This window comes from Sabethes cyaneus, chromosome 3 (genome assembly GCF_943734655.1).
Source record: "Sabethes cyaneus chromosome 3, idSabCyanKW18_F2, whole genome shotgun sequence".
NCBI classification, from domain to species: Eukaryota; Metazoa; Arthropoda; class Insecta; order Diptera; family Culicidae; genus Sabethes; species Sabethes cyaneus.
The window spans coordinates 151,190,055-151,206,719 of record NC_071355.1 but is presented as its reverse complement, the minus strand read 5'-3'; the positions used below and the strand labels follow the sequence as shown (position 1 = coordinate 151,206,719).

Sequence of the window (16,665 nt, the reverse complement as noted above, 5' to 3'; positions counted from 1 at the left end):
ATACCGACTTGATCGACATCCATTTATGTATGTTGAGATTGATTTTTAATGGATTTATTGTACTCAATTTCATTATTTATTGTCTCACCATCTGTCATTCAGACTATAAGCCGTGACGTAACAAAATAAAAATAAAACAAAATATTAAAAATGAATAAAGAATGAATAAAATACGAATTCCGAGTGTTTTTATATTCCCACAAATGACGACCAAAATTCATAAGTATGTTATACTAACGTATTGAAAGAAACGCATATTCTTGTTTCGTCTTCGCCAAAACTATCCGGTTTATTGTAGACAAATACAAAACACTATGCGTCTACATTGCATTCTCGCAACGCAATTTGTTTAAAAAAATACATCTAATAATTTAGAAATTATGCTTAATTATACTAAAATTTAAAAGTGCACGATGTGTTACGTAAAGAATTCTCAGCATTCCAGAAAAAAATATAAAAATGGGAAGCTTTTTAGTCTGCACTCCATTAAAACACCACAAAATGCATATTTTTTTAAAAAAGTAGTTTTAACCCAGCGGGTTTAAGCCAGGTTTCAAAATATTTGCGATCATAGACAACGTTGCGCTTCAGCCCTATGTTATGAAAAGTTTATTGAAATGCCTCTCATTTGGTACCAAAATCGGTTCAGTCGTTCAAAAGTTATGAATTTTCAAAGAAATATTAGCAAAAACGATGATTTTTGTGACTGGGAAAAACGGGACTCCTAGGCGTCAAATTGAAAAAAAGGGCAGCATAGAGGCGGAGCGGCCGTATCAAGGATTTCTGGGCTCGTCACCAATTCGTTGAGCGCCTCAACAAACGCAAGTCGGTTTCAACCTGGTAAAGCCATCTAGCACGTTGGGCTACCCTATTCTTGATGCCGGTGTGGTTCTAGAACCTAAGACGCTCCAGAAACTTCAGTGGTTCTAGAAGATGACCGGGTTTCTCTACACAATCGTCCAGTATCCTTGTGACGTGGCCCACCGTAGTCTCCCAACTTTCGCCAAGTGCACCATAGGTATCCCAGCTAGCATTTTCATATGTATAAAACCTGATTTAATCCACCTAGTGGTGAAAGGAACCTTTGTTATACCGTCTTACTTGCAATTTGAGATAGAAATCGACACGTTTGGATTACATGAAATTTTTGGAAATTGAATAAGTTTGTACAAAATTTGAACCAAATAGAAGCACTTATAAATTTTTATAGTTCCTTTTCTCATGAAATTGCTGAGTAAGTTGTTACTAATGAGGGTAAGTGCAAGTAAAAGTAAGTTGTAAGATGAAATATTATTCTTTAACATATACATTGCGTAGTAAAGGTCTAGTTAAAAGGTTTTTGAACTATGCATAATTTCCTGTAACGCCATTCTATTTGATTCACAACAATAAAGTTCTCTTGAATAAATTTCATCAATTTTTATGGACCTTTGGTTACTCACGTTGTTGTATTTTGTACACCATATGTAGGTTTTTGAATGCCATATTGTTATATAGTTAAAAATCGTATATTACGTATATACTAACGTATATTCTTCAATAAACTTGTTATGAGCAAAATGTCAGAATTATTCAATGCATTATCACTTTAAATTGTTAGGAAAACAGATTAGCATAAACCGACATCACAGAAACGAAGCAAGTAGCATGTGAGGTGTACCGCAATTGGCCACAACTGGAATTCTCTTTCGTTTCTTCATATGGAAAAATGGAGTCTGTGTGCAGCAAAACTACCAGCAAATGTAAAATGTTTAAAATGTATCCGTCTGTTGGTAGTCGAGTAATTCGGGGTCAAAATCAGGGTATTTTTTATAATCAAAGTTCTACAGTTCGTAAACAAGGAAACATAGAGGTATACTATGTTCAGCAAAGTTGTGTATTTTTATTATTTATACAACTTTGTAATACATGAAAAAGTCATACAACAATTACAAAAAGAGCTAAAATAGAAAAACTGATTTTTCAAATTCATATACAATAAATAAGATCTCTTCGTTGAAGAGATAGAAGGTTACTGTCTTCAGCAAAATTTCTTGTAATAATATGCTCTAAAACTTTGCAGAACACATCAATGTGTTATATTGAAACTGAAGGAAAATAATTTTTTTATTTCACTTTTAGGGGGATTAATCAAAATTCAAATTCTACCAGACGATAGAGCTTTCAATTTCAAGAAACTCTTTCAAAGGTTCGATAAACTTAAAACCAGGTTTTCCTAGTCAAAACTCTAGTGCGCACGTTTTCTTTGGTTTTGGGCTATTGTGCGCGCGAGTAACTGTGTTATAAAAGTTGGCGCGAGTGTTCGAGGGTTAATATATTTTGACCGGCAAAACCAATTCTTATGAAATTTTGCATATATATTCGTAGTGTGAAAACCTCTCGTTTGATATTAGGGGCCATTCAGATACCACGTGGACACAAAAATGCTAATTTTCAACACCCCCCTGCCCCTCCGTGGACAACCGTGGACATCGACTCAACCCCCACCCCCCTCCATTGTTTGTCCACGTGGACATTTTTTTTCTTATGTGAAATTCTGTGCTCAATTCTGTTTCCATTTGCGTTATTCTGTAATATAAAAAAATTTAAAAAAAGCAAGCTAAACTAGGCATGTTATCTAGATCTAGTTCTTCTATCCATGCTGATCTTGTCCACTACAAATAAATGATGGACTACAGGAAAGTCTGTTCCAGCTTGATATTCGCTTGAAGATTCATCTGCTTCAACCCCTGTTCAACAAGAGTACCTTAGCTTGGTCGCTGACTTTAACACATCACAAGACCTCTCCGTTGTGGTTCGTGAAATTTTAGGAAGACGAGTTATTTTTCAAATACGTTGTCAATGGATTTTCTTTTTCGTGGCGAGCTGCATTTGATTGTAAGGCAAAATACAATACGCGTCGTGACCTAATTTTAGTTAATTCAAAAGGCACAAATGAAAGTTCTATTTATTGCAAAAAATGTCGCTTGTCCACGTGGAAATTTTCTATGCCCCCTCCCCCCCTTCCGTGGACAAGCGTGGACATTCACGTACCCCATAGCCCCCTCAAAGCTGTCCACGTGGTATATGGATGGCCCCTTAAAATAATTGAAATTAGGTTATTTTTCTTGGTTAAAATCATTATAAATTATTGGTTATTTTGGTGTGGTGTATTGAATTACTCATAACTTTCAAATTAAACATCCAATCAAAAAACCATTCAATAGTGATCTATCCGGCTATATTACCTGCCAAATGAAACTAATAGCACGTAAATCGGTTTGGCCATCTCTGAGAAACAGGCGATCATTTGAACCTTGTCAAAACTGGTTTTTTAAGCATAACTTTTAAACCACTTGTTTGTTTTCAATAAAAATTGGCGTGAAGTTTAGCAATAGTAAGAGCTTTTATTTGGTACTAAGATCGATGAAATCGGTTATGTGGTTCCGGAGAAAATCGTGTCACGTAATTTTCACATTTTTGCTTATAACTTTTAAACTAAAAGTCAGACCACGAAACCATTTAATGGTGATATACTAGGTAAAAATACCTTTCAAATAAAAGTTATAGCAGACGGATCGGTTCATCCATCTCCGAGAAATAGGCGATTGAAAATTGAAGCGCACACACATACACACATACACACACACACACACACACACACAGACATTGCTCATTCGTCGAACCTGATCGATTGGTATATGTGACACGGCCCTCCGGGCCTCAGATCGACTTCGTGTTTTTCGACCAATTCCTAAACCTTTGTTATATTGTATAACAAAGGTAAAAAAGGTAAAAATCAGCATTACGTACAGATATACATGCTAAATAAATCGTATTTCATGCGCAAAATTGGCATATCCGTACTATTTTGGAGGCGATATACGTGACTCCGAATAATTTTGAGCGTTACGACTATATAAGTATTTATATACGATAATATCCGATTAAGCGCGAGTCGCTCCGTACTACTCTACAATTTTGAGCTGAAAATCGTATGTATGTCAGTCATTATCATTATATTCAACAAAAAATCAACTTGATCCCACGTTATCCAACTTTAGTAACGATTTCGAGCTTGTTAGGAGATATTTACGATAGTTTTCATACATTGATATACGAGTTGGTGCTAGCTGGGATCTCTCCTGTAGTGCCTGCAGCTCGTAGCTCTTACGCCTTCGCCACTCTCTGCTCTCCGTTTGCACTGCGCCAAAAATGGCCCGCAAAAAATTTCGTTCTAATGCATTCAAGTATATTGTCCGTTAAGCAATGTTATGATTTCCAGCTTGAATGCGTCGTTGAATCTGCTTACTCATATTATTGTCATCGGTGACCGGAGATCTCAAATATATGAGGTCATCAATCACTTCCAGTTCATCGTCGTTAAGTCACCGTACGGAAGGCCAACATTGCTTACTCTAGAGTCTCTTCCGAACCATATATTTAGATTTAGACTTTAGACGCATTAATTTGTAGCCCAAACCACCTAAACTCCGTTTTCAATTTGGTGTTGATTGCCTCCGCCATCCCAAGGTTTCTAGTACTGATATCGAGGTCGTCTGCGAAGGCTATGAGTTGGCTACTTTTGCTAATGGTCGTTCCTCTCGTTTCGATGTTCGCTCGCCGGATCTCACCTTCAAAAGGGATGTCGAATAACATACAGGACAGTCATCCCCTTGCCGCAACCCGCAGAGCGATTCGAAAGTGCCCCGAAACACGCACGTAGCACATCACTCGGTTCAGGGTAGCTTTGATCAGCCGCGTCAGTTTATCCGGAAAACCATAGCTGTTCGCTCGCTCGACTGTATCGCATGCTGCCCTTAAAATCCACAAAAATATGATGCGTGGGCACGTTGTACTCCCTAAATTTCTGGAAAACTGGTCGGAGAGTGAAACTTTAATCCGTAATAGTACGGGCGGATTACCTACGAATGGCCGAAACACAAATGGCCGAATCACGAATGGCCGAAATAACAAATGGCATAATATATCTAATGGCCGAATCACGAATGGCCGAATCACGAATGGCCGAATCACAAAAGGCTGAAACACGAATGGCTGAACGTCATATTCCGCCGAAAATAATCACGACCTTCAGCCTGCACAAATGTTGGGTATATGCTGTCCTTACTCGCTGCCGCTCGTTCGGACTTAACTAAGGAATAATCCCTACTAGTCAATAAACCTAGGAAAATGCATGCACCTAAATAGTAGTGATTTCTGCGGAAGGGCTGCCCCCCGGTGGCCGACGCTTCCGACGGCGGGTCACCGGCGCACACTCGCGGCCGGCGGCCGTCTCGCCCTGAATCATCTAGGAAATATTTGCTACTAACACGATCAATAGGCCTCGCACTCTATAATAAACGTAAATCATTCGCGTTTAGGGAAAGAAACAACGATCAATCATCTATACTATATCTATCAAAATAAAAAATAAGACGCAGAGTATGTCTTGTTTTTCTGAAACTAAGGTGCAGAATTTTAGGAAAAACTTTTTTCCTTCACCTATCATTGACGCTGATCATCACAGAGCTGCGAGTGGAACAAAAGGCAATAGAGGGGAAAATTTTAAAAGTTTTTCGAGGGGAAGTTTCAGATTCGTGGAGTGAAATAGATGTAAAAAATTATTCATAATGTATAAGATCTAACAAAATGAGCAATAAAAATTTTGTTGATTTGAGCATTCCGGGGAAATTCGGCCTTTCGTGTTTCGGCCATTCGTGATTCAGCCTTTCGAGATTCGGCCATTCGTGATTCGGCCTTTCGCGATTCGGCCTTCTGTGACTGTTGTTGGAATTCGACCGTTTGGATTTCGGCCATTCGGTACCAGCCCGTACGGGCCTCCATAAAGCCCGCCTGATACTGCCTTACGAATTCTCTTGCTATTGGGGATAGACGACGAAATAAAATCTGAGAGAGCAGCTTGTAGGCGGCGTTGACCAGCGTAATACGGCATTAGTTACAGCAATCTAGCCGGTCGCCCTTTTTGTAGATGGGACAGACTACACCTTCCATCTACTTCTCCTCCTCCCAAATCCCAAATTATCCAGTGAAGTGCTTGCTTGCGGCTTTTGGCCATTTTTTTTTGGAGTTCTGCCTGGAGTCGGTCCTGTCCGGCGGCTCTATTGTTCTTCAGCTGCCCGATTTCTCGCCGAATCTCTTCGAGATCGCGAGCCGGCACGTTGTTGTTGATTATATGCACTCCTTGGTCCTAGATTCCGTTACGTCGCCTTCTGCTCTATCACCGTTGAGATGCTCATCGAAGAACTGCTTCCAGCAGTCGACTACCTCGCACTCGTTTGTGATCAAATCCCTTTCTTCATTCCTACACATGTCAGGTTTAGGTGTGTAGCCATTACGAATTTGGTTCACCTTCTCGTAAAACTTGCGCGAGTCACTAACCCGGAATAGTTGTTCCAGCTTCTCTTTCGGTATACGACCTTGGTTTCCACCGGGGTGGGTTAGCCGATCTTTGCTAAAGTTACTCGTATTCCAGCTGGTACCGCGAGGAGGTAGGGTTAGGAGTTGCTGGATAAGAGGCTATGGAGCACTTGGGACCTTACTTACTTACTTAAGTGACTTTTCGTCCTAAGACAAAGCTTCGTTAACAAGACTTCTCCAATTTATGCGGTTGTGGGCTATCGCTCTCCAATTCTTCGAACACCGAGTACTCACCGCCAGATCTAGCTCAACCTGGTCTAACTAACTGGCTCGCAGCGATCCTGGTCGTGTTGTTCCTACCGGGTTTGAGGCAAACACCATCTTTGCAGGGTAGTTGTCCAGCATTCTTGCAACAGGCAGGCCATCGTATCTGTCCAGCCTTAACCATCTTTTATATACTAGGTCCGCCAGAGGTCATGGTTCTTCCTCCGCCTCCATACTCCGTTCTCTTGTAGGCCACCGAAGATCGTTCTTAGTACTCGTCGTTCGAAAACTCCGAGCACTCACAGGTCCAGCATTGTCCATGTTTCATGCCCGTAGAGAACAACCGGTCTAATAAGCGTCGATGATGTCTATGTAGATGCCATTCATGGAATTGCTTTAGGGGAAAGAATCTACAGAGAAACACTTTGTTCTGATAAATGGTTTGTATTGAAATGGATTGTCGAACGACCACCGTTGCTTATGAATTCCAACAGAATTAACACATTGTGTATTATTATCATCAAAACTTCAAATCTAGAAAATTATAAATCATATTCGTTTTAATATTACTTGAAACATAATTAAATATAATTAAACATAGAGTAAATGCTCTAGTAATAGTGGGATTATGTCCGGGGTAATACTCAATTTATCAATTTCAAATTGAACTATATGATAATATGGTATACCATAATGTTGGATTCAAAAACATACCAAAATTATACCATTCTATTTGTTAATATATCTAAAATGTTGTTTTTCCTGACATTAGTCTGCTCTTCTACAATAGTGATAATGTTCCTGTAATAGTGGGAAATGTTCCTACAATAGTGGTTTACCGTTGTACGAAACTACCGTGGGATTATCAGTTTATCAACTGCATCCAAGTTGTACGAAATAATTGTGTTATGTTGAGTAGCACGAGGAACTTCATATCCTCCGATCAGTATTGATTCGTCCCTGGTCGTTCCGTTACAACGAAACTCCTCGATTTTACGTCAAACTGCATTCGGGATATTAAACATGAAGCGCAAGTCGATGTCGATGTCCTGAAAGCTGCATTCAACCGAATTAATCATCACATCCTGCTTAAAAAATATTACGTCTAGGAACCTCACAGTGGTTTGTTATGTGGCTAAAATCATTCCTGTGTGATAGAATTCTGCAACTTAAGCTTGGATCGGATTCATCACCTACCTTTTCATCATTTCCTTCAATGACGCAGTAAATGCCATAGGAAGTTGCCGACTAGTTTAGGCCGATGACTGAAAGATCTATCTAACCATTCCTTGCATCGAGGATTTTTATCGTCTCCAGTTTTTATTTAATTGTGACGTGCTGTAAACTAAATTCGTTAATAATAAGCACGGCTAAATGCGTGGCAATTACATTTCACAGAATTCACTAGATCCCGTTTATTTTGATTGTTATATGTTAGTTCATTAAGACAAATTTTGTCAGATGATATAAAATAAATAAAGAAATAAAGAAACAATAAAAAATTGAAATTTCCTCGAAATTAATTCAAAATCCGCCAAAATTATGAAATAATTCGAGTTTCCACTATTACTGGTACGCCTACCCTAATTAAAATATAATATTAAATGATGTTAAAACATCTATGTTTTGTGCTGAATCATTACCTCAGACGAATTACGTTCAAATATGTTTGAATACAACAAAAGAAACTAGCAAAACTAGACATGACATGATTTTAGTGAAAACAGAAAACTGTGTTCTGGCAAGTTGATGAATGAACTTTAATGTTTCGCAATTGTTTGGAGCTTCCTCATAACATCTAGGTACCGTATTTTCATGTTAACACAAATACTCCCCAGCTAGGCCGGAAACTTTGTTCTTCACAATTCACTGCAAAACCTCGTTTCCACCTATCAAGGCGCTCTTATGGAAGGCAGTGGAAATTAAAATGAAAACTTGAAACTTTTTTTTGCTACTACAAACTGCAGCATTGTTCACTCATCGCGCTTTTGTAGTGAAAACGCTACCTCTCGCGCAGGGTGTCGATTGCCATTTTGTAGCAAAAAAAACAATCTTCTGCATCGCTGCCCGCCCATCAAAGTTGCTTGCGTTGGAAACTGTCTGAAAGTGATATCTTACTTCCTGTTTTTGTTTGTTCTTCTCTCTTTGCAGATACCCGAAACCGGGCACGAAAAATCCCACCATCACGCTAAAAGTTGCCGACTTGGCAGACCCCAAGAGCATACGAACGCGCGAACTAACGCCGCCGCCGATCTTGTTAAATCAGTAAGTGAATTCTTTTTGCACGACCAACGATGTTTTTTTCCTTCGCCCCGAAGCTTCCGGTTTGCGATCTCATCCGCTTAAACAAGACTATGTACCTGAAAAGATTTTGCGGTGTTTTAAACCGAATTAAGACCAATCACGGTGATTCATGGTCAGCCAAGAACATTCGCTAAGGTTACAAATTAAAAGCTGCAAACTTAATTTGGCCGGAAGTCTATGAAATTACACTGCAATAGAGAAGAGATTCATTGGCTGTAAAAGGCGGAAAAGCTATTTTTATTTATGTGATGTACTGAATCACTTCTGGTTCTTTTGAATCAAGGAAAAGCTGCTTGATTTGGATATATGCATACTGTGCCGAATTGGATTTGATGCAGTGAATCAGTTTTTCTCTGTTTGTTAGACGAATTTAATCCTTCTGTCAATAAAAGAAATGATATCTTATTGGCATAACGGAATGCTTTCAAAATATTTGTGTTAGACGGATCAGGTCGTTCCTCAGGGAGATACGGCGTGAAAGATTCAATCTAGAATCCTTTTCTTTCAACACTGCAATATTCATAAGAACTTCCATTAGTAACGTTAAGTTTATTACGTCTAAAATAATTCTTCGATGTTGCCTAATAGTATCGAAATCTGTCATTGTAGATTTATTCATTGGATATACTTTCTAACGACCACGGTCTTCATCGAAACAGAATAAAATGTGCCAGCTTTGCCCTATAGCCATATTCCCAACTCAGCTTTCACAATAAATCCAGGAAACAAATCATATCACCATTACAATGATCATAACTTTTCCTTTCAGATAGAGAAAACGCATCATCAAAAATGTTATCGAATACTTCGAACAAAGTTTATGCAGTCTTTTCCCATCATAACATTCGACTTTCCATTTCTTTGTTGAGACTAACTTTCAATGGAATATCGTCCAGTTAAGACGAACATACATAGTAATATTTTTCTTTGCTTTTGCTCTGCACTATTCTTACAGGGAACACTATTTCACAAGCGCCGCTTGGGTATCGCAGACTGAAGTCAGTGTAGTATGGATGAACCGACCCCAGAATCTGTCGGTGGTAACGTTGTGCAAAAGTCCGATGTGGTACTGCCAAGAGGTAACTAGTCTAACAATTTGCGTAATGGTAAAACTTATTTTCCAGAAAAAAACGAATATTCCCTTGCCGTCCAATTAATAACTTGAAAAATAAAGTTTCACTTTCCAACAATCGATTGTTTCGAATGTACGTTCCCTTGTCAAGCTGTTTGCGATGAATTTGCATCAATCGCAAAATAATTCAATTTTGCTGCCAAAAGTTCCAAGTACATGCTCTAACTTCAACACTCAACTTTACATCGCATGTCAGTAACCATTTTCCACCATTCACCATACATCCACCATCCCAGTGGAAAACTCCAAACCCATTACTTTCCACTCTTACACAACACACAAGTATTGCGGAACCTCCACAGTCAAACAGACGTGCCAATCATATTCACATATTTAAACAGAAAACGCACATGCATAAATTATTGCTAAAATTACGCAAACCACAATGTACTTAGGGCCAGCCCAATTAGTCCCGATAAACAGTGTTCGTGTAAGGACAACTGGGAATGCTTTCATTTTGTAATTTCCCACTTTCGAAACATCTAACCCTATACACTAAATGGTACCCAATGGTACAGCTCTCAAAACTTCTGCTCAGGCTCGACCGAGTCTCATGCCTGAACCAAGTGAGGATAAAAAACTTGCACCATCGGAACGAAACGGAGTCCTACCAGCTGTGAAATTGAAGCAATAAATCTTCATTTTAACACAGCCAAACGACAGAATCATTTGAACGGCGAGCCTGTCGGAGGATAATCTAGCACTTCGACTGAATTTCCCTCTCAGTTACTGGCAGCGGTTCACTTGAGAATTGAGCTAAACAGTAACCTGTTTCTTTTCAATTAGGTATAGCGTAGTTTGAACCACCGGAATATTAATGTTCGATTATTGAATCTGTCCGTGCAAAGGTATAAATTATGTTTATACTTTAGTGCTTGGTTTCTGTTTCCAATCTTCAAGAAGAAGCTCTACATAAAACATACGAAAAAATGAAAATAATGTAACATTATTTCTAAATGTCATAACTATAAATTTTGAGATTACCACAATAGCGCATTTCTATCCCACTGAGGTTCAATGCTTTCACTCCAGAAAAATATGGTTGCTCGATTTAATCGACATTTTTCGGCGAATTAATTATAGAAATTTTTAAATACCAATTTGTCCAGACGTTTCGAACTACTTTCGCTCATCATCTTCTTCTTCTACCAGCCGAGAGCCGAGGTGGCTCTTGCCGTATCAAGAATCTTCTCCACTGTACTTAGTCCTGGGCTACTCCTCGCCAATTCGTTGCGCGTCTCGACACACGCAAGTCGGCTTCAACCTAGTCGAGTCATCTAGTTGTTGGGCCCCTCTATTCCTGGTGCCGGTGGGGTTCTTGAAAAGAACGGATTGCACTGCGCAGTCGTCCGGTATCCCCAACCAGCCCCAATTCCCAAATTTCACCAGGTGAACGCTGGGAATCTCTCCAAGTAGTGCCGGCAACTTGTGGTTCATACGCGTACGCCACTCTCCGCTAACCGCCAAAAATAATCCGCAACACCTTTCGTTGAAATATGGCAAGTGAGCATAAGACTAGGAGTTGGCTACTCTTGCTGAAGATCGTTCCTTTCGTTTCGATGCCCGCTCACACCTTCAATGGTTATTGAATAACATACAGGACATTCCATTCCCTTGCTGCAACCCTCTGCACGATTCGAAAGGACTTGAAAGTGTCCCCGAAACGCGCACGTGGCACATCACTTGCTCCAGCGTAGCTTTGAGCAGCCGCGTCAGATTGTCCGGAAAACAGTACTCGTGCATTATCTGTCATAGCTGTTCTCGTTCAACTGTATCGTATGCTGTACTGAAATCCACGCAAATGTGATTCATGGGTTGTACTCTCGACATTTCTGGAGGATTTGTCGGAGGGTAGAAATTTGATCGGAGAGTCCCCCGCGTAACCGAATGCGTGGATGTTGAGGAAACTGTCGAATATGCTTTCTTCATATGCCCTCGTTTCGCAGGCGCTTGAAGCAACATGATGCCAGTGAGCGGACAGGACACTACTCCGGATAACTTAGTCCAAAGGTTCTGTTTCAGCTCGGATGACTGGGTAGCGGTCAATGCGGCTGCTACCCAGATTGTACTTGAGCTACAAAACCGCTGGAGAGCCGATCAATGGCGAATAAACAGCCTATAGCTACCATAGTCCAGTAGTAGTAGTTATATATTCTAGTAGTTTCCAGTACCGTATCTTCTAAAGTGCTCAGCAGATTTCCTTACTCGAAAAATAAGCCGGTCGCCCTTTTTGAGATGGGGCAGACTACACTTTCCATCCACTCCTCCTCCCAAATCCTAGAAATTATCCAATGAAATGCCGTTGCTAGCGGTTCATGGTCATTTTTGTAGAGCTCTGCCGAGAGTCTGTCCTTCCCAGCGGCTCTATTATTCTTCAGCTGGCGAATTTCTCGCCGGATCTCTTCGAGATCAGGAGCCGACACACTGTTGTCATTTGTAGTCAGTCCGAGGTTAAGTTCCGTTGCGCCTCCCGCTGCTATAACGCCTTCCAGCTGTCGACCACCTCGCGCTCGTTTGTGATTAGATCCCCTCCCTCGTCCCTGCACATGTCAAGTTTGGGTGTGTAGCACTTACGAGTTTGGTTCACCTTCTCGTAAAACTTGCGCGTGTTATTGGCTCGGAATAGCTTCCACTCCTAGTACCGCGCTTGCGGCCTCATTGACGGCCGAGCGTATCGTACTCCATCCGTTTTCGAGGTCGAAGCAACTAGCTCCACAGAGGAAGGCAGAGCTACATCCAGTACGCGCGTGTAGTTTTCGGCAACTGGCGGGTTGTTCAGTTGCCGAATGTTTAACCGAGGAGGGCGGCTTTGTCGCGAGGTATAAACCGTCGATAATTTTGAGCGCACGTGTACTGTTACTAGGTAATGGTCCGAGTCGATATCCGCACCCCGTAGCGAGCGTACGTTGGTGATGTTCGAGAAAAACCGACCCTCAATGAGAATATGGTCGATTGGTTCGAAGTTCGTTAGTAAGGTGATCTTCAGGTGGCTTTGAGAACATCTTTGTGGGGAAAGAAAGTGCTTCTGATCACCAAGCCTCCGGAAGCTGTAAAGTTGATGCATCGCTGGCCGTTATCGTTCGCGTCGGTGTGCTGGCTATGGGGCCTGATCACCGGTCTATACATTGCTTCCCTGCCGACCTGGTCGTTCCTCGTTCATATCCCAGATGACGATCTTGATGTCCCGTCGTGAGCAGCTTTCATACGCTGCCTCCAGCTGCGCATAGAACACTTGCTTCTCGTCGTCGGGTCTATCTTCATGTGGACGTTTATGATGTTGTAGTTGAAGAAACGGCCTTTTATCCTCAACACGCACATTCTCTCACGGATCACTTTCCAGCCCATTACGCGATCCTGCATTTTGCCCAAAACTACGAAGCCCGTTCCCAGCTCGTTGGTCGCTCCAACGCGCTGGAAAAATTGGACATTGCCACGGTTCCTCCACACCTTTTCGCCTTTGCGACAGATCTCCTGCAGTGCCACGATGCTAAACTTTCGGGGTTCTAACTGATCGAGCAGCACCCTGTCGCTACCAAGGAAAATCAGCGATCTGCAATTCCAGGTACCAAGCCTCCATTCCATGTCCTTATTTCGTCGCCGTTGTCCATGCAGAATGTTCCGAGTAGAATTTTCTTGACTCTTTTTAGTTTTAGTTTAATGAGTTTAGTTTAGTTTCTCGTGGTAAGCGTGGTATCCGCGCCCGGTTTCCAACGTATTTAAATCGAAACCAACGATGAAGATACGACTGAACGTTCGATGGTTATCAGCGGAAGGAGTTGCTGCGGAGTACTCTCGGAAGACTGATGAGCGGATCGGTGAACATCTCGGAGAAAACCTGAATGAACAGTGGAGACACATCCACGACGCGATCAGCACTACAGCGCGAGAAGTGTTGGGTAATACTGCTGCAGCCAGACAGAAGAATCAGGCCAGAAGTCACATATTGGATGCAACTGTGACACACTAGAGCAGAGAGAGAGATACCGAGATGCTAGAGCTGCCGAAAAAAGACTTCACCGTCGTAAGAAACATCAGCACTGGGATCGTGTTCTTGCGGAGGCGAAGAATTGCTTCGAGAGGCACGATACTAGAAGCTTCTTTAATACGATCAACGGAATCAGGAACCGGACCGTACCAACTTCTGTTGTGTGCAGCGACAAGAAGGGTAACCTGATTACCGAAAGATCGGAGGTGGCTAGGCGTTGGAAACAACATTTCGATGCATTGTTGAATGGTGAACAACATGGAGCGGTCAACAGAAACAGGATAACGATTGAGGATGATGAACAAGCTGTGGATCCACCAACTTTGGACGAGGTTAGGAAAGCAGCGAGAGAGCTGATAAATGACAAAGCAGCTGGAAAGTACGGCATTCCCGCCGAAATTTTGAAAGTCGGGAGCGAACGGCTGTATTGGGCAATCCATCAGGTTATACTAAAGATATTCGACAGATCCTCGATAAATTCCGAGAATTCAACTTGCAGACTCATCATCTGTTTATAGACTTCAAGGCGGCGTACGATTCAGTTAAACGAAATGAGCTGTGGCAGATTATGCTTGAACATGGTTTTCCAACCAAACTGATTAGGCTGCTACGTGCCACCCTTGATGGTTCAAAAACAAGCATCAGGATAGCGACATCGACAGGAGATGAGACATCGGACTCGTTTGTGACGATAGATGGTTTGAAGCAAGGTGACGGACTATCGAGTTTACTGTTCAATATTGCATTGGAAGGTGCTATTCGAAGGACAGGCGAGCAGAAAAGCGGTACCATCATCACGGAATTTCATATGCTCCTAGGGTACGCGAACGACATCGATATCATCGGTGTTAACCACAGAGCTGTGGAAGAAGCGTACACGCATCTTAAGGAGGAAGCTGCGAGGATACGGCTTATCATAAATTCTACCAAAACAAAGAATATGGTGGCTGATAAAGAGCGTGGTAGCCCTTCGGGTGTTGGAACTGCGGTGATGATAGAGGGAGATACATTTGTAGTGGTCGACAAATTTGTTAACCTTGGTACGTTAGTGACATGTGACAACGATGTGAGTCGTGAAGTAAAAAGGCGGATAGCGACTGCCAACAGGACCTTCTACGGATTACGTAGCCTGCTGAGGTCCCGTAGCCTACAACTCCGTACAAAACTCGCGCTCTATAAGACGCTAATTCTCCCGGTGGTACTCTACGGCCACGAAGCGTGGACTTTGAAAGAAGGCGACCGACGAGCTCTTGGCGTTTTCGAGCGTAAGAGCCTGTGATCAATTATTGGCGGCATATTAGACGAAGGAGTGTGGCGCAGGCGCATGAATCATGAAATGTACCAAGTATACAAAGATGCGGATATTGTGGAGCGATTGGTATGCGGCAGGCTATAAAGGGCTGGCCACGTAGCAAGGATGCCGGATGAGAGACTAACGAAAACAATATTTAGCAGAGAACCCGACAGAGGCCGACGACTTCGAGACAGACCCGTACCCGTTGGATGAGCGCTGTTGACGAGGCTGCTACTACAGCGGGTGATAGGGGTAATTGGAGAGCGGAAGCCCACGACCAAGTATTGTGGAGACGGCTCCTGAATTCGGCATGGATTTGATAAGAGGATTGTCGCCGAAAAAGTAAAGTAAAGTAAGTAGTGAGTTTAGATAGGTAGCCGTACCAGGGCTTAAGCTAAGGACCACTATGGGGTCTGTTTTACGCATTATCCAATCATTCACCAGCCACGTGTGTCCTACGTGTGCAGTGCAGCTCACAATTTGCTAACTTCTCGGGTGTTCCTGAAGGTAGCAACATAGGACCCCTCCAGTTCGTGTAGTTTTTCAACGATATTATTTCGATGTTTCGAGTTGGCTGTAAGCTGGTGTATGCCAACGACCTAAAGTTATATTTAGTAGTTCGCTCATTAGAGCATGACATTCGTATGCATTTTGTTCAAAATATTTTGAAAATGTCGTACAAACCTAATAGATTTGAGTGTTTTATCCACAAAAGAAAATTCTTAGTGTTTTTCAAATATATTAAACATCAAACTGTGGTTTTATTTTTAACTTGTACCGAACCTAACAATAAAAAGAACATCAATCTTATCGTGTGCTGTAAGGCCTCAAAAATAACGCCCCAGCCAGCCTCATCATTTATCAATCAGTATGCTGCGGACGTAATCGTTTCCTTTTTATTGCCTAAAATCAGCTCTGTAACTGAGCCGTGCATTATTCTCAATCAAAAATCATTCGTTTGTAAAAGATAAATATTTTTTTTTTCTCGAAAGGATGATTGTTGATGGGCACTGGATTTCTTTTATATGCATTGTAATATATATATTTTTCTTTTCTACTTTTCCACACGTTGCCATCGCCCAGACCCATCGGATTAGCGGTGACGGGCGCGGATGGGTGGATGAGATGTCTGTCCCGTTCTTCAGCCAGAACGGTAGTTCATACATTGCCATTTCACCGTTACGAGATGGAGCGGCAGGTAAGTGATGAATAATAGGGACCGTGTAGACGATCCGGTGTAGGCGTTCACAGCTCTTTTGTTGTGCAGCCGTCTCCTCACTTGACGTTTGTTTGTTTGTAGCTACGATTAGACCGGTAATTCAGAAC

At 41.7% G+C, this 16,665-nt stretch overlaps 1 protein-coding gene across 1 annotated transcript in view; it reads left to right on the top strand.

Moving 5' to 3' along the window:
• Nucleotides 1–16,665, top strand: part of LOC128740273 (prolyl endopeptidase FAP) — an 80,784-nt gene that overhangs the window by 44,458 nt on the left and 19,661 nt on the right. The window contains exons 7-9 of the mRNA XM_053835812.1: nt 8,776–8,889; nt 9,884–10,007; nt 16,423–16,537. Of these exons, the coding sequence (XP_053691787.1) occupies nt 8,776–8,889; nt 9,884–10,007; nt 16,423–16,537 (353 nt within the window). The remainder of the gene's footprint in view (nt 1–8,775; nt 8,890–9,883; nt 10,008–16,422; nt 16,538–16,665) is intronic.